Source organism: Zea mays, chromosome 2, assembly GCF_902167145.1.
Source record: "Zea mays cultivar B73 chromosome 2, Zm-B73-REFERENCE-NAM-5.0, whole genome shotgun sequence".
Lineage (NCBI taxonomy): Eukaryota > Viridiplantae > Streptophyta > Magnoliopsida > Poales > Poaceae > Zea > Zea mays.
The window spans coordinates 237,692,778-237,716,029 of NC_050097.1; the positions used below are offsets into that span (position 1 = coordinate 237,692,778).

The 23,252-nt window shown below is 41.8% G+C and overlaps 2 protein-coding genes across 2 annotated transcripts; one reads left to right on the top strand and one right to left on the bottom strand.

Annotated features, from left to right (window-relative positions):
- The first annotated feature begins 1,128 nt into the window (after window positions 1–1,128).
- On the top strand, window positions 1,129–3,264 carry LOC103649477 (protein FAR1-RELATED SEQUENCE 5-like). Its single transcript, XM_020549229.1, has 7 exons — window positions 1,129–1,142; window positions 1,237–1,700; window positions 1,782–2,049; window positions 2,141–2,481; window positions 2,557–2,622; window positions 2,705–2,839; window positions 2,911–3,264. Exons 1-7 carry the CDS (start codon window positions 1,133–1,135, stop codon window positions 3,262–3,264), a joined length of 1,638 nt encoding a protein of 545 aa, XP_020404818.1. The 5' UTR covers window positions 1,129–1,132.
- A 1,093-nt stretch (window positions 3,265–4,357) lies between these two features.
- LOC103649478 (uncharacterized) lies at window positions 4,358–7,846 on the bottom strand. The gene is made up of 12 exons (XM_008673742.2): window positions 7,379–7,846; window positions 7,105–7,260; window positions 6,864–6,923; window positions 6,410–6,767; window positions 6,209–6,294; window positions 5,875–5,988; window positions 5,710–5,790; window positions 5,196–5,320; window positions 4,931–5,111; window positions 4,717–4,842; window positions 4,456–4,605; window positions 4,358–4,381 (listed from the first exon to the last, which is right to left on the bottom strand). The coding sequence occupies exons 1-12, from the start codon at window positions 7,844–7,846 to the stop codon at window positions 4,358–4,360; spliced, it is 1,929 nt and encodes a 642-aa protein (XP_008671964.2).
- Window positions 7,847–23,252: the final 15,406 nt, after the last annotated feature.

Consider the following 23,252-nt stretch of genomic DNA (forward strand, 5'->3'; position numbering starts at 1 on the left):
GGTCGGCGCAGAGAAGCACATCCCCATGAGACATATTGGGCCACATGAATAGGACACACCTCATATTCTTCAAAGCCACGTAAGTTCTCCCGTATTACGTTAAATTTAGTCGCTATTGAATCGTAAATGTTAAATTTCTGTGCGCAGCCGGACAATATTGATATAGGATTGATACCTAAAGTCGGTATGACATTTAGTAACGTGGATGAGGCGTATAATTTTTATAGTCAATATGCATACGAGGTAGGATTTCCGTTGAAGAAATATAGGGAGCGGAAGAATTGTAAATGGTTGAACTGTTCAATGGAAGGAAAGAATGCTGAAAGGGTAGCTGGAAATCCAAGGATACGTAACACATGTTCGAAACGAACACAGTGCAAGGCTGGGATGAAACTTAAAAAAATCTACGATGATGCTAAAGAGAATGTTATTTCTGTTCGGATTGATCTGGTAAACTATGAGCATAATCATGAATTTTTGAAGAAAGATACAGAAAAAGGGCAATTGCAATGCAACAAAACACATGATCGTGAATATATGGAGTTCCTTAGTGCGATGCAAGAAAGCAGGATTCCACCACATTGCATTATGGATTTTGTTACAGAAATGCATGGTGGCCCAGAAAACGTTCCAATAACCGTGCAGGACATGAGTAACCTGTAAGTGTATTATGCATTGACAATAATTGTATTTTATATTACATAAACAATCGTAATGTGTTGAGTTAGATATAGTGCATAATCATTACATTTTTTGACAGGAAAAAAGCATGGCAAAGGGAGAGAAATGCAAATGATGTGTCAAAGTTGTTATCTTTTTTTTCATTATGCAAGAAAGATAATCCACAGTTTTTTCAGACTTTCAACTGGACAAAGAAGGGAAAATTTTAAGCATATTTTGGTCCCATGCTAGCCAGCAAGCCGAGTACATTGATTTTGGTGATGCAGTTACTTTTGATACTACACATAAGACTAATATGTATGATAAGCCATTAGGCATGTTTGTTGGCTCGAACCACCACCTACAATGCACAATATTTGGGTTTGCTTTACTAGGAGACGAGACAGTTGATACATTCGAGTGGGTATTCAATACGTTCAAAACATGCATGGGATGTGACGAACCACGAGTGATGCTGACAGGTATGTTGTAATAAAATGGCTCGTAATTATTATGTCATGTACTATATGATATCATATTGTCTTGCATGATGTTATGTAAATTTATATATTTCAGATCAAGACCCTGCCATGCCAATTGCACTTGGCAGAGTATTCCCAAACACAATACATCGATTGTGTTTGTGGCATGTGCAAAACAGGTATATGCCCCACTTGAATGAATTATATGCAAGATTTGAGGACATGGATTTCAAAACAAGGTTCCAATCTATAATACATCATCCATTGAATGAAATGGAGTTCGAGGCTGCCTGGCAAATGATGCTTGATGATTTCCACCTACACGAGAACAACACCCTTGCCAGATTATATGAAATACGCAAAGATTGGGTACCTGCATTTTTCAAAGGAGATTATTGTGGTCTTATGGTCTCTACACAACGAAGCGAGAGCATGAACAAGTTGGTGAAGAGTGCCCACGTGGATGCAAACACACCGCTTCATCAATTTGCAAAGCAAATGATGAAGCTCCTGCATAGTAGGAAGATGAAAGAGGCCAAAGAGGCACTAGGATGCATGGTAAGTGAAAAAAATTAATAAACATATGTTTTATGCTATTAAAAACAAAACAGTATTAATACTATATTGTGTATTTTGCAGGGTCAAAAGGATACAACTACATTGTATATGTTTGAAATAAGAGTTGCAAGGGCATACACTAGAGCTGTGATGACAAGGTTTCAGGAGACAGTAAAATATGCAACTGCATACCGAATAGACCGTGATACAGAGGGTGAGGAACATGATTGGGTGGTGAAACATACTACAAGATCAAATAAAATTGTTTGGGGTCAACACCAATTCAAGATAAGGGCTGATGTGGATGCCGGAAAGTATTCATGTGAGTGCAAGCATTGGGAGCATACAGGTATGTTATACTATATAAAATTATAAATTATTACGAATACATAGCTGTTTACGATTAATATATGACATAATGTATGTTTAATCAATTATAGGTCTATTTTGTGTTCATCTTGTACGCGCTTTCATGCATCTACAAATTGAAAGGATCCCAAGTGAGTATATTTTGCAACGATACACATACTCCGCGCATCAAGATGTGGCTTTTTCAAGAGACGATAGGAATTTGAAAGGAAAAGATGGAGAAACTAGATCATATAGACAGAAGATGTTGCTTAAAAAAGCAATAAAAGTAGTACACCATGCGAGTATGTCTAAAGCTGGGAATGATAAAGCCCTAGAGATGATGGACGAATTATTAGGGTTATTGATGCGTGTGGAGCCTGATATAGGTACTGGTGAGAGTTGTGGCACAAGTGTTTGCGATGACATCCAGGTACGCACCTCGTGATGTTATGAATTTTGCATAATTACTTGTCGAATATGATCCATGATTGTAATGATGATATAGGTCGAAGCGTATGAAACAGAAGAAATGGCTATAGACAACTTACGCAAATTAGATGATGGGAACGAGGTATGGAACAGATCTTTATAATGTATTACATATACTGCACTATAAAATTTGTGTCTTCACTGGACTTTGTTTTATTTCACAGGAAATTTTAATGGGCTCTAATACAAATGAATGCAATACTAAGGATGATCAATGTAATATGCAGATATTAACATTGGAACATAACACTGACATTCGGCTGGTTGAGAGTAGTTCTATGGATGTGGAAGCTAGAAAGGTGAAAACATTGCTACAATATATGATGACATACGAGAATGTAAAATCTGACTTGATATCTTTGTTTTGTAGAAACTGGAATTTCATATGGAAGGTGTAAACTTAACAAGACCAGATAAGGCCAAGCCTAAGGGAAGAACAATCAAAAGTAGTGAGCAACAAGTTTTAAAATTGGGTGCGAAAGGAGCTAAGAAGATGAGCAGGAAATGCCAGAAATGTGGCATAGCTGATGGTCACAACAGCCGTACGTGTTTAACTGTCGAGGATAATAGGGTTCGATTGGCTAACCTATCTGGACGTAAGCGAGGACGGCCTCCTGGTTCAAGGAATAAACTCATAGCTGCAGCCCCGCAATGGAATGAGACATCAACGTCAAAAAAACGAACAGTGGATGTCGGAGATGATGATTCATCTGGTAGAGAGTAGAAGACCATAAGATACAAATATTTCCTTGTGTAAATGTGATTCCTGTGTTCATTTGACAACTTCCAGAAAGAATCATAAATATACTTGCAAACTGGCATAAATGGATGTGTAATTTGTCATAAGCTTTAACAGTTATGCAGCAGTCTGACTGTACATATACTTAGCATACATGTATGTGAAAACCTGCGTAACTCTGCGTTGTGTAATGCATAAGATGGTAAGCCTGTGAACCATGACTGTACAAAAAATGACTCTGCGTTGTGTAATGCAAACTGGCATAAATGTCTGTGTAATTTGTCATAAGCTTTAACAGTTATGCAGCAAACTGACTGTACATATACTCCGGTCAATAATTATATCGTAAACATGCATACTTCCAGATAGGTTATGCAGTTATGCAGCAATCTGACTGTGCAGTTATGCAGCAATCTGACTGTACATATGCAGCAATCTGACTGTACAAACATGCATAAGACTGTCAATAATTATATCGTAAACTCCGGTCAAGAAACATGCATACTTCGAGGTTATTGACATAACAATATTGTACAAGAACCTGGAAGAATCAAATGCAAGAAACACACTTTACATTTCAAACACAGTTTGGAACAACATTCCAGTTTAGAAAAAAGCTGATCCCAAAGTTGTCAATGACATAACTAAGAAACGTCTACGGACTTTGGCCATAATATACACACATGACTGATCTGAAGTTTAGGGAACCATTGTATACAAAATATATTACATGACCAAACTAAACTACATCCTTTAGACCTTGAATCTTTGGATGTCTTGGAGCAGCGATAATGCTTTGTTCTTCGGGTGGAATGTGATGTAATGCAGCGCAAGAGACCGTATCTCACTGGTGTTGCCCTGCAATACAAAAACACTGAGTTAGTTATACCTCTGTTCCATGTGTTGCCATGGGCGAACTATAGAATTAAATGGTAAATTTGTACGTACTGCTTCTATGTCTGACCGCAAAGATCCTTCGTCGCATTGATAAAATAGAATGTAACCCATGACATAAAACCCACAGTCATTTGATCCAGCTGCCATGTTAGGACAATTTTGGCACAAGTCAATTGTGAAGTTACCAAACTTGGGAAAGCATGTACTGGGCCGCACATGTTGTATTGCTTTGTTTAATCTGCTCATAATAACCTTAGCCCATGGTAACTTTCTGCCAACTGAGCCCAAATGTGCAAAATGATAGTCCTTCCATGTAGTTCCACCAAGTGTTGGTCCATATGGGTTGGAATCTAAAATATGAATGCACTTCTTGACCTTGTTGACAACATACAATGTCCAATGCCCCCTGCTTACCATGGGGACCATGATCTGACCGTGTAAAACAAGCATAAAATTAACAGGGTAACTTACAAAAGCATAACAATGTGATATGTTCCATTTAAAAGGAATTGTGTTTGGATTATGAAATACGATTGTTACCGCTTTGCATTGGTCCAACTCATCTGTCTCAGGCAATGAATTGTCTAGAAGTGTGTGGAGTACAGATTCATCAAAAGGTTGAGGGTTGCGACTGTGTCGTTCCTGTTCCTCAAAGTTGAGTATTGACTGCAATAAACAATATAAATGGAGTGAGTGTACTTGGGTTGATCTAATTTGTATATGAAAATGGTGTATGTAAGTTACAATAGTTTACCCCAACATTAACATCAAGAACCAAACTGTTCGAACTCATGGAAGTCTGCTGATTTTTTGCATCATCAATAACACATTGGATGAAACACTGCATGAATCCATTGTCGAGACACTTCCCATCGGCAAAAGATTCATATATGTCAGAACATGTCGCTGAATATTCACCATAATCTATTATGGTCCTGGTGAATTTTTTATATCAATTAGAGAGGTGGCGTAAATCTACAAGCATATAAATAAATTTAGATTAAGTATGAACTTCGTACCTGCCGGTGTCAGATTGCAGACCACACAAATATTCGCGTAGAGCTAACACAGTTTGCATCTCCGAATCAAGAGAAGCCTGGCCAACCTGTGGAGTGTTTGTAGCTGGATCGGTTTCAACATAAACCTAAAAATATATATGAAAATATACATAAAACTCTGTGAACAATTTTGACAACTATAAAGAAAATGAAAATTACTGAGCTGACATAAAGTGGAATATACGTATGTGGAATGAAGTGTCATAAACTGGCATAAAATTAATGAGCTGCCATTACTGATACATATCAAGAGAAAGAAATATTCTTGCAAACTGCATAAATGAATGTGTAATTTATCATAGGCAGCTAGCAGTTATGTAAAAATTGCATGCACATCTACTCAGCATATATGTATATGTAAATGGGCATAACACTGATTTGTAAGATGCATAACCTATTTAGACTGTGAAGCATGGCTGTACAAAATCTGTGAACAGTTGAACACTACAAAGAAAATGTAAATTACTGAGCTGACATGTTCAGATGGAGTCTGATCAAAGCATGGACCACTGTCAGGCAAGTCTGTTTCTGCCACTTGTTGTACGCCGCCAGTAGACTAACAATGATGGTATAAATGGATTACAAATTTAGTAAACTGCTAATGAGAATATAGAAAAACCACGAGGGGGTTTAGACATACCTTGATTTGCGGAGTCGCATCAAATATCAGCGCGTCAGGATCCATGTGTGGTGTTGCTTTAGGAGTGACGTTTGTATTGGTCGGCATGTTCTTGCCACCGTCACCATGTTTACCCTGAAAGAATTGTAATGGTTATATGCTATTTACATAAAACGATTAATACAACCCTAGAATGAAAAAATACAATTAATAATAAAAACATTACCACTGAGGTTGTAGGTGTTTTGTTCTGTTTCGTTATATTTGTATGAACCAGTGGATCAATATCAGCTTCATCGGGACAACTTTCTAATAGTACACGAATATGCTGTTGCCTTAACAGTAATTCATGTACCTGTGTGTCTGTAAACTGTGTATCCAGCTGAGAAACTGGAGTAGACATATCGGGTACAGTTGGGGGGGCCGGACACGTACATCCTTCTGTACGTGTCATGTAAACAAATAAAACATTGTTAAAAATAATGGCATCAAAACCATATCGATAAATGATTGCATAACTTTTTTATATTGACGTAAATACATTAAACAGACTAACCAGCTGTCTGGGGAAGAATATCATCTGATTTTGATGTGGTTTTCTGCACATCATAAGCATCTTCGTTGTCACCCGCCTCGGCACGGAGGACCTCATCAATTAACTCGCCAAAAACATCAGATAGATTGAATTGTTTCTCAACAATCTGCTGAAGAGTCTGTTTAATAACTGAACACGCCTTACCAACCTCCGCATCAAAATGTGACAGCTTCTCTATGAAACCCATGCGGTGGCGGGATGGAAGCTGATTCAGCTTGCTTGATATCAAATCCCTGATGAGCGGGAGTTCGATGTGAATTGAGTGCTGTCCAGATGGGTCAGGACGAGGAACATCAAAAGTGTTGGTCCTGGTCTTATGCTGTTGTAAATTGAAAATTATTAAGTAAATGTATAGCATATCACTGAATATTATGTTGAAATTCTATGACAAACAAATATATAAATAGAATCATGCCTTGAATTGTGCATGAACGGGTGGTACATATGTGTAGCAGGTCTCTGAGGAGCTTCGGAACTAAAAAAATGTGTGAAAGATGGAGTAAAACTTATACAAACATATTAAATTGATACATGAGATTCATATGTTTAATGGAAAATGCAAAACATCATCACAAATATGCTTACAAACGGGCATAAAGGTATGTGAACGTTATCATATGCATGTAAATAAATGATTGACACATAAAAAAAAATACCGAGCAATGTCCAAATGCTTCTTCTCCTTTGCGTATCTTGCCCTTGTCAGCTCTTGTCAGGGCTTGAATAATATTCCTATCAAAGTATTTGATTCGTGGTGTTCCACGTTTGTTCTGGGGTGCCGCTGAGTCATGCAAATGATCCAAATAATACAGCTGCAAAAGGCATAACATGAGTCATTATAAGACATAACAAAAGCATAAACTACGTGTATATGGATTTTGCATACAAGATTATGGGTACATGTAACAGACAAAAAAAGGATATACTTACAAGAATAACGATGGAACATCCATAGATGGTTGTAGAAACGTTCGTAACGCTCCTATTATGCCACTTCTTGGCAGCTTGGCATAAATCATTGAAAATAAGCTGGCACCAGTCAATCTGGTGGAAACGATCCATCTGCTCGGTTAAAAGAACCTCATGGTTCGTTATTCCCCAGCTGGCAGTAGGGAACAACAACCTATTGAACAATATCAAGAAAAAGCATCTGATGCTTAAATCATCGTCAGAACCTTTCCTCAAACGATCTTGTAGAACTGTAACCCCAAAATCTTCTTTCGATAGACCAAGTTCAGCTCTCAAATTGTTGGCAACAACAGCTTCATCGATGCCCAATGCAGTTCCTCCCCCAGCATTCGGTAAACCCAAAATTAGGTGCACCGTATCCTTTGTAATTTTCAGCTCCTTTCCAGGGCCAGCTCGAATTGTCATGTCATTGTGGTCGAGCTTTTCCATCAGCCAAGCTAAGTGTGATCTGCTGCCGAGTGCGTCCAGTCTCATATCAAGAATACTAGAAAATCCCCTACGTGCAATTGCTTGTTGCTGTCTGTCATTTAATATCTGTATGCTTACTAACACATCTTGGGGGTTGCATCTGACGTTCAGCCTCTGCTGGGAAAAATATATAAAATGAATATTGTAAACATTTACATGTGCATAATCGCAACACAATGTTTAACTCAGACATCAAGACAACATGATTTCACGCATAAAATTGATATATTGCCATAGACATAAATATCTAACCTGTCGGGGTGGGGGCACTGCTTTCCTCCGCTTAGTGACTACCTTCTTCAAAACTTTCCCAGGGCTGTCGTCCAAGTTACGCTTCTTGCATAATGGCATAAAGTCATCATCCTCATCAGCAGCATGCCTTGTTTCGGGTCTAACAGTCCCCGCCGGAGCACGGGGTATGTCAACGCTGAAGCACTCCTGAGTAGACTGGATTATGATCCGTTTTGGATTGGAAGGTGGTCGGTCTACGTTCTTCATCACTAATGTTCCTGCCAAATGAAACAACACATATACATAAAATACGTAAATGATCAAAAAAAAAGATAAGCACAAAGTCAATTCAGATCAGTTCATGACCATACATTGCATAAATGTATCAACAAAGCAGCATAACACAATATTGTAAATTGCATAAACTTGTGAGACTAACTTGATAAAAAAATCTGCTCATATGCGACATCCAATTAATGTATAACCTGGTTATTTCGTTTGAGCTGGCCCAATTTGAACAGCAATAGGTTTTATGGCATAATGTATTGATGTATGGATCATACTTCTGTCAACAAATCAGCATAACACAATATTGTAAATTGCATAAACTTGTGAGACTAACTTGATCAAAAAAAATTCTGCTCATATGCGACATCTAATTAATGTATAACCTGGTTATTTCGTGTGAGCTGGCCCAATTTGAACAGCAATAGGTTTTATGGCATAATGTATTGATGTATGGATCATACTTCTGTCAACAAATCAGCATAAACAAAGTATTGTAAACTGCATAAAGGTGTGATAGATTGCATAGTATACATTTGTGTCTCCAATTAACTATAAATTTATAATGAATTGGTATTTGATAAATCAAGCAATTGGCAAAATAATAATGTGAACTCTATCTACGATTCAGATGGTAAGAGTTAAAGGTTGATGGCTTACCGGAATGTGGATGGGCCTAGAGGGCGGCTGAATCCGAGACACCTGTGCAGGGGACAACCCAACGCGACGCAGGGCTGTGTCAAATGCGTTGGGGACTCGACGTTGGGGACGGACCTCGCGACGGGGTAGGGGACTCGGCGTTCGGCCGCCGCGGTGGAGAAGATCGAGGTCTCGGTCTCTGACGAGTAGGAGAACGCAGGGGCGGCACAACCGCCTCCTCGATTCCGGGGCCCTTGCCGGAGACGAAGAACAAGGCCACGGCCTGTGTGTGGCGGAGAAGGCGAGGGCGTGCGGCGGAGAAGGCGAGGGCGGGGTCTCTGCGGTGGTGAAGGAGAATGCGACGGCGGGGGAACTGCGGGGGAGAATCTTAATGCGACGGCGGCGGTTAGTCTAGGGTTCGCCGGGCGCGGAGGAGAAGCAGCATACGGCGGCGGATTTGGCTAGGGTTCGGCGGGAGCGATAGTTACGGGAGAGTTGAGCTGAGAAAACGAAAGCTCAGTTCCTTGATTCGTGGGCCCGGTATACGTAAACTGCCCAGATTGCGGGAACACGATCTTTTCGTGGGCCCGGATGCCGCGAGACGTGCGCACACCAAAAGAGTGTAAACGGTAACAAAAAGGAGCATAACTCGTATTTATAATTGACGTAACAGTGTATTACAGTAAACCAGTAAAGCGTGCGCGCCGGTCAGAGCACCTGGTCGGTTTCTGGTCGGGGCTTCCTGTAGTTAGAGAGAGCCCAGGGCTCTAAATACTATATATATATATATATATATATATATATATATATATATATATATATATATATATATATATATATATATATATATATATATATATATATATATATATATATATGCAAATCGGTCAAAAGAGAATCAGTTTCTTTTTAAGACAGAAAACAGGATCATTTAGCCTGTCCGTTTGCGACATTTCAAGCACCAAGAATCTGTTGAGAGCATCTTTACACCAAGAATCTTGTTTGCCTCGGTAGAATAAAACATAGCAGGCGTTGACATACATGTTTTGAAACTTAGAAGACATACATTATTCTGGTTGCATCAGTAACAAATTAAAGACTAAAATATCAAAGCAGCTGTTGGTCTGTCGTTCTGACAGGTTTGTGCGGCCATATAGTGTGTGTTGAGGAAGCTGATTCAGTCCTGGCATTTCACATTGTGTGTAGTGTCCTGAATTCAATTCTTTAGCTAGGGTATTCCTGCAGGAGGACCAGTATCCATGATTTTCACATTGTGTACAGCTCTGACTTCAGTTCTAAATCTTGCATTGTACAAAGGCTTTCATGAATATTTCCTGTTCATATCATATAGGTACACCCAGCGAATCACAAGTACACCCACGTGCACATTTTTTTCTAAAAGAAAAAAAGACGGCGCAAAGCCTTTCACATTGTGTGCAGCCTCCTGAATTCACTTCTTTATACAGGATATTCATGCAGGACGACCAGCAACGCTAGCTATGCTGCTGTGCTACCAATAATACACATTTCTTTTCTTTACAGGTTATTTTTAAGTGACGGTGTTATGACTGATATGTCACCTATAGACATCGGGACCACCACACCACACGGATAATTAGAAATAAAATGCTAAAATTTTTCTTTCTATAATATTTTGCATTGTTTTCATAAAATAAGATCATGATTCGTTCTTAATTAGGATCATGATTGGTTCTTGATTTTGAGGTTAATTTCCATAAAGATAAGGATACCTTTCCTAGAGGTCAAGTAAGTCTTTCTATATAAGCAGACAATGATGTATCAATATTATTTAGCTTCAAGGGTCATCTTCCATGTCTCTTTCTAGCTCGCCTACTTTCTATGTGCAACCACAAATGTTTGATGATGATAAATGACTTATGAAACTGTGTTCTAAAAGATGTTTTTTAGCAACATGAGACTGGGGCCTTGAGCATGTTGTTGCTTGTTGGGTTCTATTTTGCTCAAGTTTCATCACCCTAAGGACCGGTTCATCGTAGAAACCCGAGATAACAGTGCAACCATAAAAGATGGTATGGGTCGGGGCGTTCTTGGCTAATTATTAACTAAATGAACTAGGCTTGTGGCTTGCTTACATGAAAGATGGCGTAAGGGGGAGACTTCTATGTGGGTGTTGGACTTCCCTAGGGGGTGCAACATGTTTTAATTGGAATTTTATCAGTCACCCACTTGGAGGACTCGGGGTAGAAACCCGGAATGAGTGACCACACTCAAGGGAGTTTTTGTAGCAGCTTCGTGGTGTACCATATCACACTTCCTTGGAAGAGTTGAATAGGATTCATGACCCTTGGAATGTGGGAAACATGACTTGTAGGTAAAGTATACAATTTGTATAGGGAGCTTAAAAATTGATATATCAGTCATGCTCACGATTACGGGTAGCACTGATCCTCGCACATTAGTGTTTTCCAAGTGAAACAAAGATGGTTGTTAGGTTATGGTACTAAATTATGGATATCTACTGTTTTTTGATAAATTGGGATATGGTTATGCTATTTATTAATTAAATTAAAATGAACCAACTAAAAGCATCCACTTGGATCGGCTAGTCCACTATAAACACAAAACTCAAAATATACAGGATGCTCTTGCTAAGGCTGTCTCCAGCAATAACCCCTAAATTTCATCCTCTAAAATAATATTCTCTGTCCTTTACAGCACACTTTAAAAGATTCCATTCTCTATATCTTCATCGTCTCCAGCAGCGTCCCTAAAATTCATCCTCTATATCTCATCCTCTTTAATATACCAACTTAATTAACAGAATAAATTATTTTACTAAACAACTACTACTAATTAAACAAAGGTTTGGCTTCAACACGTCATTATCAAGTAACAGACCTGAATTAGCAATTCCTTAAAAATGAACAAATAAAACAAGAACGATCATTTTACTGGACGTTGGCTCGGCATTTCATCAAACATGTGTCCTGCGTCGTCCTCAAAGAGTGAAGCGGGTGGCCTAGATCACCGCCGGTGAGCTGGCTGCTCATGCCCGCGACGCGACGCGGCGCCACATCTAAGGTCGCCGTTGAGAGCGTCGACTCCATGCGCGTGGTCTACGTCGGGGTCGTCCACATCACCGCATTCGCCAGCTACTCCACCTAGCCGTCGTTGTGGTCTTGCTGCCGGGCTCCGAGGAGATTGATGCAGCACGCGCATGGCCATCTTCACCTCTTCGTCGTCGTAGTCACCTTCTGCCCCTGCTCCACTTCACCAAAGGACACCGGGGGAGACGGCACGAGGTCCACAAAGAGGTTTAGCGGACGTACAGGCCTCCTCCAGTTTTAGAGGCTCCGGAAGCCATACTCTATTTTAGGGGATGTCTTACAAGATATTGTTGGAGGGATATCGATAGACAAAAACCAGTACATATAGCGTACCAGACCATTTACAGACTCTTGCCGGAGAGAGTCTAAGACTGTCTCCAGCAGTGTCCCCTAAATTCCGTCCCCTAAAGGAATATTCTCTGTTCTTTATAGAACACTCTAAAAGATTCTGTCCTCTATATATTCTCAGTCTCCAGCAGCGTCCCCTAAAGCTACAGTGTTAACAGATTCCCTTTTTCCATTTCTTTTTCTGTTTTCTTTGTTTTCTTCCCAATTCACGCTACACAAATGATGCATCAAAAAGTGTATTTATTAATTTTTAAATTAATAAATTCGAATTGTCAATATTAATTACCATTGGTTGTTTTGTTGTGTGTAATTGTTGTCGATAAAACGCCGCATAGTATTTTATCGGTACGAAAATATGTTTTCAACTTGACAAGCTTCCACCGTAAGCCACAACTCTTCTTCGAGAAGCCATGGACTTGCTTCCCCTGCACCGCAACCGGATGGCTTGTCTCCGAAGCGTACTTCCTTTATAAATACCGAGTGAGCCTTGCATACTTCACTCAACCTTGCCTTTACAAACTCCACAACAATGAACCCCTACTTAGAATCGAATTTTCTTGTTAGGTTGATGGAAGAAATGGAAGAGGAAGAAGAAGAGTTGGAGTTGGCGACGCACATGCTCATTAGGAGGTGGCATGCACGCAACGAGCGTCGTCATGGTGGTTCCATTCCAGGGCGTGTTAGGATTCATCGTGATCACATGAGCGGCGATGCAAGAATCCGAGCGGACTACTTTGGAGCGCAACCGGTGTACATGGATGCTCAATTTCGTAGGAGGTATTTCAAATGGCCACATTCATTTTGCCATGTACATAACTTCATGACCCCTATTATGACACATTAATTTTATGGTAGGTTCCGTATGCATCACCATGTGTTTGAGCGTCTGGTTGATGTTGTGCAACAAGTGGATCCATACTTTATTCAGCGTTCAAACTGTGCGGGTGAGATTGGTCTTTCTGCTCTACAGAAAGTTGTTGCTGCTGTTCGAGTCCTTGCTTACGGTATTCCGGCTGATGCCGTCGACGAATACGTACGCATTGGTGAATCCACGGCTCATGAGGCATTGAAACACTTTTGCACGCCGTCCAAACCGTGTTTGCTCCGTACTATCTCCATGCACCCAATGCAGTAGATATCGCACGCCTTCTCCAAGTTGGCGAGTCACGTGGGTTTCCTGGTATGCTTGGTAGTGTTCATTGCATGCATTGGGAATGGCGTAACTGCCCAAGTTCATGGAAGTGCATGTTTACAGGGCGCGGTAAACATCCTACCATGATCTTGGAAGCTGTTGCGTCGTATGACCTGTGGATATGGCATGCATATTTTGGACTGCCAGGTAGCTGCAACGACATAAACGTTCTCCACTGTTCAAACCTTTTCCAAAGGCATCTGAGCGGTGACACACCTCCTGTTTCATTCACTGTGAATGGTCACACGTACAATATGGGATATTACCTAGCAGATGGGATTTACCCTGACTGGCCCGCATTTGTAAAGACAATCCGTAATTCGTACGACGTTAGAACGCAACACTTTGCAACAATTCAAGAGTCTGCTCGAAAAGATATTGAACGAGCTTTCGGTGTACTCCAGAAGCGATGGGGTGTGGTCCGTGGCCCTGCTTACGGTTGGTGTCCTGAACACATTGGGGACATCATGAAAACTTGCATAATATTGCACAACATGATAGTAGAAGACGAAGGTCCATTGGCTTTGAACACAACCTTTGAAAACATCGGAGTGGTGGCTGACACAAGTCAAGGTTCAATGGAAGAGCGCAACGAGTTCGTCAATCAAAGGTACAACCAACTCAAAGACCGCAACAAATATACTCAGCTTCAGGTTGATCTTATACACCATCAATGGGCGCGACATGGATCCGGAGTTGCATAGGAAGCAATCAAAGGAGCTGTGTCATGTATGTTCTTGTCTCATGTTTGTTAGTTTACCTTGTTCTAGTGTCGAACTGTCTGTTGTCTGTACTGTCTGTCATAGTGTCTCATGTAACTGCTCCTTGAATTCAATAACATGAAGTACTACTGTCATGCAAGCACATGTGTGTACAAATGCTCAAAAAAACTACAACATTCTCACAGTTATTCAAACCAAATAGTTCAAAACATATAGTAAAAACATTCTGGTACAAACCATGAGAAATAGTTGAAAACAAATAGTTCAAAACAAATAGTTCAAACAAGTACTAAAACATTCTGGTACAAACCAGATTTGGGTCTGATGACAACAACCTCACACAAAGAAGTCCGAGTACGCCTCATTCAGAAATGATAAACAAACAAATTCATTAACTGACCATCACTGGGTAGATGAAGTTGACCCAGTAACCCTAGCCAATATCTCTTGTTGCTTGGCTTCATAGTACTTGCGGAGAAGAGGGTTACATTTACTCAGATCCATGCTTAAGATCATGATCTCCTCTTCCTTGTCCTCCTTTAGTTTCTGCCTTTCCAGCCTTAATTTCTCTAGGTTCAACTTCTTCTTTTCTAGGAGCAGTTTTTGCCTCTCATTTTTGTTCGTTGACTCCAACTTCTTTTCCTCAGTTGTAACAACTGTTTTGTACACAGAAAGGCGCTCCAAAGAAAGATCTCCCATGCGTGTCATGAACTCAGAATCTGATGAAGATGTGTCCACAGATTTAGTCCTCTTTGCCTTTTCCTTCGAAGAATCTCGACCTAGTGGCGTCTTCGATGTGAAGCTAGTTGGTACAGATTCTTCTGTTACCACATCGACAATGTTAGAATGGGTGGGATTAGCGTTGCCATGCTGATTTTGTTGCCCCATGTGGTTGTCCATCCATTTTGGTTGGTCCTTAAGTATGGCCCAACAATGTAAAAAGTGGAAAGGCTTCTTCCCAATAGCTGCAAACCTAGAGGCTGCAAGTGATGTCTGCGAGATAACAACTGGTTACAGCAGGAACATACTTGTAAATACCTACAATACTTATGTGAAAATGTTACATTAAAGATGTACCTTGTCTGCGTCAGTGAGTCCACTAGGATTCTGTCGGAGGATTGTCATCATGTAACCAGCAAAAGTGGAACACTGTGTTTTGATAGTATCCCATCTACTCATCAAAGATTTTGTGGACCTTTCGGGCAATGTTCCTCGTCTTGAGTTGAATGCTTCAGTAATTCGACTCCAAAACCCTTGACGTTTCTGCCCTGTGTTAATAATGGGATCGCAACTGACAGCAAGCCAAGCATGGCATACCCTAGTGTCCTCATCAGCAGTGAAGTTTGCTAGCTTTGTTCTTTGAGTTGTCTTTTTAGGAACAGCCGGTGTTCTTGAACCCTCGGCTTGCCCATCAACTGGAAATTCAGAATGTTGAGTTCCCATAGGCTCCTCGTCAATCTGGCTAAGGAAGCTTCCATATTGAGACATCACCTGGTTCCAATCACTCCCCATTCTATGCAACAGAGGCAGATGAAACATGATATAAATGAACAGACATGAACATGTAACATGATATAAATTAACGCAAACATAATGCAACATAACTGAATAATAATTGTACTAGCTGAAATGGTTTCAGTTACATAGACCAGAACATTAAAATCCCATAAAAGCATGATCATACCAACCCAGGCACCTTTTCTAGTTTTCGTCATACAGACGTGGTTACCGTACATGCTACATTACTTCTACTGAAGTTAAACCTAGACACTAGTAGGGATATGTGTCGTCGGTTGAGTAGTCACGACCATCGTCGTAGCCCACAAGTTCTTCATAGTTAATTGGTGACTCTTCGTCTATCAGTAGCTCGTCTTCTGAACCATCTTCTATCAGAAGCTCCTCTACTGCTTCCTCTTGTCGTCGATTTTCGTTTACTTGACAGTTAGCCATGTTTTCTACCTCCCACTGAGTTTGCACTGCTACGTCTTCAAGATCCTTGGCGAGGTCGTCAATCTCAACTAGTGCTCGGTTCGATTCGTCCACCAAAGGTGAGTTGAAAGGCTGGAAGGCTGATTTCACGACATCAACGATGTCACAACTACGCTTTTGAACAACTCTGAGCAGAGTAGCCAGTGCTTTACGGAGCTTTTCGTTCCCCGATTCCATGGCTACATCAAACACAATGTTCTATTAGTTATCACCGCCTACAAATTAACTTCTTATACAAACTAGTGCATATAAGGGATTCCAAACTATGGCTACACAGTTGACATGAACCCTAAAACCATGAATGTACATTCCAACTCGCAGTACAATAAAAACAACAGAAATCAGGGAAAACACAGTGTGGCCACATCCAATCTCTATGTAATTTTCTGCAAACAATTATCTTAAATGTGAACCTGTTTTGAATTTGAAGTTACTGACCATGTTGACATAAAAAATACTCATGATCTGGGAGACCCGACAAAACTACAAGGGATTCATGGATGAAGTTCATGTTGAATAATTTGAATGCTCCGGATTTGGGAGAAACCCCCCCCCAAACCCGAAATGCCTTGCCCCAAATCCGGTATAAATTAATGAATCCGAACAAAACAATAAGGGATTCATGGATGAAATTCATGTTCATGAATTTGAATGCTCCGGATCTGGGAGAAAACACCCCGCAAACCCTAAATGCCTTGCCCCAAATACATAGAATACAAATTACGGTAATGAATCTGTAGTATACGCAATGGATTTGTGTAGATCGTACCTCGGTCTTCGAGGATCTGGCTCGGTGGAGCGAATGGAAGAGGAAGACGACGACGGCGATGAGCTTCGCTTCCTTTTGCCGGCAACCTTGGACGAAGTCGGTGGACGACGAAGCCGTTTGCCGATGGCGACTCTCCACCGACGAGCTGGGGGAACCTCGCTTGGAACTTGGATTGCGGTGGGTCACGCCTCGTCGGTTGCAAGTGTTGTGACCTCTACGCCGCCAGACCCGCCACCGCACGTCCGCTTCTCGCCCACCTGCCTCGATGCCAGCGGCGAAGCACGCCGGATCGAGGGCTCGGCCCCGGGAGATGCAGTCGCCAGCGCGGGGTAGGAGGAGGCGGAAGTTTCCTCAGGGCGGCTGGTGGAGGAGTCGCGTGGATTGCGCACTCTCGGAGGCCTCCACATTTAGGGTCTCTGGCACATACTCTATAATTTAGAGGACGCATTAGAGTTCCTTGTTGGAGGCGTAGGGGACCTGACCGTCCCCTACATTTACCGGACAGGACCCTTTACAGGACCTTGTTCGAGGCAGCCTAAGTTTGAAAAGTACTCAGTCGCTATTCCTACCACAACTTGTTGCATTCAGTGCAACCACCGTAAGCGCATAAGAGCAGCGAGCGCGAGAGAGAGAAATGAAAATCGAAACGGCCCTGGCGCCGTTACCTTGAAATCAGTAATCTCCGACGGCAGCTCTAGACGCCGTCGGAGATAATCTTAACTTCCGACGGCTGTCAGTTTAGCCGTCAGAGATAACACAGACATCCGACAGCTGCCGCAGGCCCTCGGAGATAATATTACGTCCGACGGTTTCCTAGGAAACCGTCGGAAATAACGGGGCCGTCGGACGTTTCCTGTTTTCCTGTTGTGCAAGACTCCAACTGCTAGACGCATTATTGTCAGCCAGCTGGAATTCCGTCCTGAAGAGTTTCATGGTCGTTTTCTATTAAGCCACCTATTCGCTTCGGATTAAAGCTATCTGTTTAGACTGTTTTAGCTATAATTTATAGACAAAACACTGTATAAACAGTAGAAGCCAGTACGGATTAAAGCCGTGTAAACAGCTACGGGAGCCACCGTCGACTAGTTGAGTCATTATGTTGTACCTGATTGTTCTAGAAGTAATATATATAAGCTACCTGTTAAAGTCATAACGTAAAAATGCGGAGGATTGGAGAGTACATTCAGCTGCTTTGGCCTACAAATTCAAAACAAGTGTCCATATAGAGGAAACTGATGATACAGGGGAAATGGATTACTTTGACTTCTGGTGCATACACAACGTGTGCGTTATTAATTAATTAGTAAGGCATGTGTTACCCATGCATGTGGGCATGTGGCCTTGGTTTAAAAGAAGTCGTTAAGTACATTGGCCGGTCCCATCAATTTTAAGTGGTCACTAATTAAACAATGCACATACAACACTTTCTACACGTCACTAGTTACGTCGTTGCAACAGCACCGCCGACGTACGTCCATCTATCTCTTCCTCCCTCCCTTGGATGAGCTGAGCACCCATTCGTTCGTGAACATTCGAAAGAAAAATGAAAATTTGAACTTCAAAACATGAGAAATCGATCTAATGTTTATATTTGGGATATTAGGTGATTTCAGATATAAATATATATGCAGATTATTGTCTGGTCGCATCTACGTCCATATAGAGACACTACCGGAATCCTGCTCTTTGCCGAGTGCTCGGCGCTTTGCCGAGTGCTTTCTATCGGGCACTCGGCAAAGTTTCGCTCTCGGTAACGACTGCGTTTACCGATAGCAGGAATCTCGGCACAGGAAAACACTCGGCAAAGACTACTTTGCCGAGTGTCAAACACTCGGCGAAAGTCGGCGCTTGGCAAAAGACTGTCAGCAGCTGTCTATAGCCGACAGCCGTTATCTATGCCGAGCTCCAGGCTTTGGCAGTCAGCAAAGAAGCTACATTGCCGAGTGTCCCACGCCTGACACTCGACAAAGAATGCTTTGCCGAGTGCCATTCTTAGACACTCGGCAAAGTATATTTTTATTTTTTTCCCAACCAAACTTTTTGTGGTATGTTTCTACACTATGTAGACCTACATGTTTCATTTTTGCACAATTATAAAAGTGTTTCTATAACTATTTGTCACACCCGGATTTAAGGGATAAAACCAGGTGCGTCTCATATGTGCGCCAAAGAAGAATATCACATATAATGACAAAGTGTATAGAGATAAATGTCATTATTACATAGCGGAAGTCTTACAAAAATAAATGATAGTAAATAAGCGAACTAAGTATTATTCCTTGGCGCCACAATGCTGACCGGGAGACGCCACCTAGATGAGCTCGTACTCTTCATTGTAAGGCTCCTCCTGGACCACATGTTCTTCTCCTGGGGGGGTTTATATATCACAAGGATGAGCTCACAAAAGATCATAGCTCAACAAGTTGTGGGGAATAATGTGCATGAACTCACCAAAGGTGGGAGTTCATATGAAGTGTAAGGCTGATCAACAAATAATGATTAAAGATGAGCATTGCTTTTAATAAGTTGGTCAAGTTTTATTAGCAGTTACTAAATGCAAGTAGATGAGAGCACCTAGAGGGGGGTGAATAGGTGATCCTGTAAAATCAAACACTAATAGTCACAAAAACTTAGTTTAAGGTGTTAGTACGGCTAAGTAGCGAGTTCTTATGAACACAATAATCACAGAGAAAGCAACACAAGTGACACGCGATTTTTATCCCGTGGTTCGGCCAAGTAATACTTGCCTACTTCCACGTTGTGGCGTCCCAATGGACGAGGGTTGCACTCAACCCCTTTCAAGTGATCCAATGATCAACTTGAATACCACGACTTTCTTCCTTATAGTTTTTCTCCCGTTTGCGAGGAATCTCCACAAGTTGCAGCCTCTCGCCCTTACAATAAAGATCACAAAGAAGGCACAAGAGTAAGGCTAGGAGAGCAACACACACAACACACAACTCCGCAGCACACACGCACACAAGCCAAGACTTGAGCTCTAAACGTAGCACAGAGAGTTCACAACTCGAACGGAGCTCAAATCACTAACACAATCGATCAAATGTGCGAAGACGGAGTGTGGGAGTTTTAGAATGCTTAGTGAATGCTTAGATGACTCCTCCATACGCCTAGGGGTCCCTTTTATAGCCCCAAGGCAGCTAGGAGCCGTTGGAGGCCAACAAGGAAGGCTATCCTTGCCTTCTGTCGCCTGTCTAGGTGCGCCTAGGTGCGCCACCGGACAGCCACTGTAGCCTGTCTGGTGCGCAATTTCCTTCCAAATTGGGCACAGACGACCGTTGCAGCTCCGGGCCCGTTGGCGCACCGGACACTGTCCGGTGCACACCGGACAGTCCGGTGCCCCTCGCCGACCGTTGGAGGTGCCACGCGTCGCCCACAGATTTCGCGGCCGACCGTTGGCGCTGGCGACCGTTGGCTCACCGGACAGTCCGGTGCACCACCGGACAGTCCGGTGAATTATAGCCGTACGCCGCCGTTGAATCCCGAGAGCGGCCTTTTCATCGGAGACCAGCATGGCGCACCAGACACTGTCCGGTGCACCACCGAACAGTCCGGTGTGCCAGGCCGAACTGGAATTTGGCTGCACGCAGCCAAGTCTTTCCCTTTTTCTCTCTTTTCTTTAGTCACTGTTTCTAGCACTTGGATAACCATGTTAGTACATAAAATAATTCACCAAGTCTAGAAACATACATTTTGCCTTGATTTGCACTTCTCACTTTATTTGGCACATAAGAACTTAATTAAATGTGTTGGACATCTAATCACCAAAATACTTATAGAAACTGCCCAAAGGCACATTTCCCTTTCAATCTCCCCCTTTTTGGTGATTTATGCCAACACATCAAAAACAATAAAAGAAGTGCAACATCAATGCAATTGAAGACCAAATTGTTTTCGCTAATGATTTGGCATATTTGGATCACTCTTTGCCACCACTTGGTTTGTTTTTGCAAATCAAATTCTTTTCCTATCTCTAAGTCAAACACACTTGTTTGGGCACATAGAGAGTTATTCCAAGAAAAATTGATCAAGTGCCAAAAACTCCCCGTTTTTCCCATAATCAAAATTCTCTCCCACAAGAGACCAAAATTTTGCACTAAGAGTATTTTGGACAAATCAAAAGTTCTAACTCTATTGTTTTCAAAATTCACAAGTGGTAGCTGATCCATTTGCTTTGGTCTTAATTTCTCCCCCTTTGGTATTAAGCACCAAAACGGGATCATTTTTGCCATCTAACCCCATTGCCTCACCAAAAATGTCAATTCAGAGCAAAAAAGGCAATTAGAGCATAAGAATGAACTTGGAAGTGATTACACTAATACCGGAGTGCAGTGGAAGTCTTTGCATTGTCCAAGTCCACATTTCTCTTTCCATGCACCTTTTAGATTACAATAAGTATACTCAAACAACCAGGTTAGTCTCAAAAAGTCAAGTAGTATCACATCTCCCCCTTAATATGTGCATCACTTGCATATGGACTTGTGAGGTCCGGGGATCACGTGTACAACTTGAACACCACAAATAAACAATAATGGATAAAGTAACATGATCAAAGACATCGAAGACATGTATGCTATAGATCAATCCAAGTTACGTGAATCTAAGACATTTAGCTCACTACGCAACCTACAAAAAGTTTTCTCATCCAACGGCTTGGTAAAGATATCGGCTAGCTGGTTCTCGGTGCTAATATGGTACACCTCGATATCTCCCTTTTGCTTGTGGTCTCTCAGGAAGTGATGCCGGATGTCTATGTGCTTAGTGCGGCTGTGTTCAACAGGATTATCCGCCATGCGGATAGCACTCTCATTGTCACATAGGAGTGGGACTTTGCTCAGATTGTAGCCAAAGTCCCGGAGGGTTTGCCTCATCCAAAGTAGTTGCGCGCAACACTGTCCTGCGGCAACATACACGGCCTCAGCGGTGGATAGGGCAACGGATGTTTGTTTCTTAGAACTCTAGGACACCAGGGACCTTGCTATAAATTGGCAAGTCTCTGATGTGCTCTTCCTATCAACCTTGCAGCCGACATAGTCGGAGTCTGAGTATCCAATCAAGTCAAAGGTAGACCCCTTTGGATACTAGATCCCGAAGCAATGCGTAGAGACTAAATATCTAAGAATTTGCTTAACAGCCACAAGGTGACATTCCTTGGGGTTGGATTGATATCTAGCACACATGCATACACTTAGCATAATGTCCGGTCTACTAGCACATAAATAAAGCAATGAAGCTATCATGGACCGGTATGCCTTTTGATCAACAGACTTACCTCCTTTGTTGAGGTCAACATGCCCGTCAGTTTCCATCGGTGTCTTTGCGGGCTTGGCGTCCTTCATCCCAAACCGCTTGAGAAGATCTTGTGTGTACTTCGTTTGGGAGATGAAGGTGCCGTCCTTGAGTTGCTTCACTTGGAACCCAAGAAAGTAGGTCAACTCGCCCATCATCGACATCTCAAACTTTTGTGTCATCACCCTGCTAAACTCCTCACAAGACTTTTGATTAGTAGAACCAAATATTATGTCATCGACATAAATTTGGCACACAAAAAAATCACCATCACAAGTCTTTGTAAAGAGAGTGGGATCGGCTTTCCCAACCTTGAAGGCATTAGCAATTAAGAAATCTCTAAGGCATTCATACCATGCTCTTGGGGCTTGCTTAAGTCCATAGAGCGCCTTAGAGAGCTTGAACACATGGTCGGGGTACCTGTCATCCTCAAAGCCAGGGGGTTGTTCCATGTATACCTCCTCCTTTATTGGCCCATTGAGGAAAGCGCTCTTCACATCCATTTGAAATAGCCTGAAAGACTGGTGAGCGGCATAGGCTAATAAAATTCGAATAGACTCTAGCCTAGCCACAGGAGCAAAAGTCTCCTCGAAATCCAAACCTGCGACTTGGGCATAACCTTTTGCCACAAGTCGAGCCTTGTTTCTTGTCACCACCCCGTGCTCGTCTTGCTTGTTGCGGAACACCCACTTGGTTCCCACAACATTTTTCTTTGGACGTGGCACCAGACTCCAAACTTCATTTCTCTTGAAGTTGTTGAGCTCTTCCTCCATGGCCAACACCCAATCCGGATCCT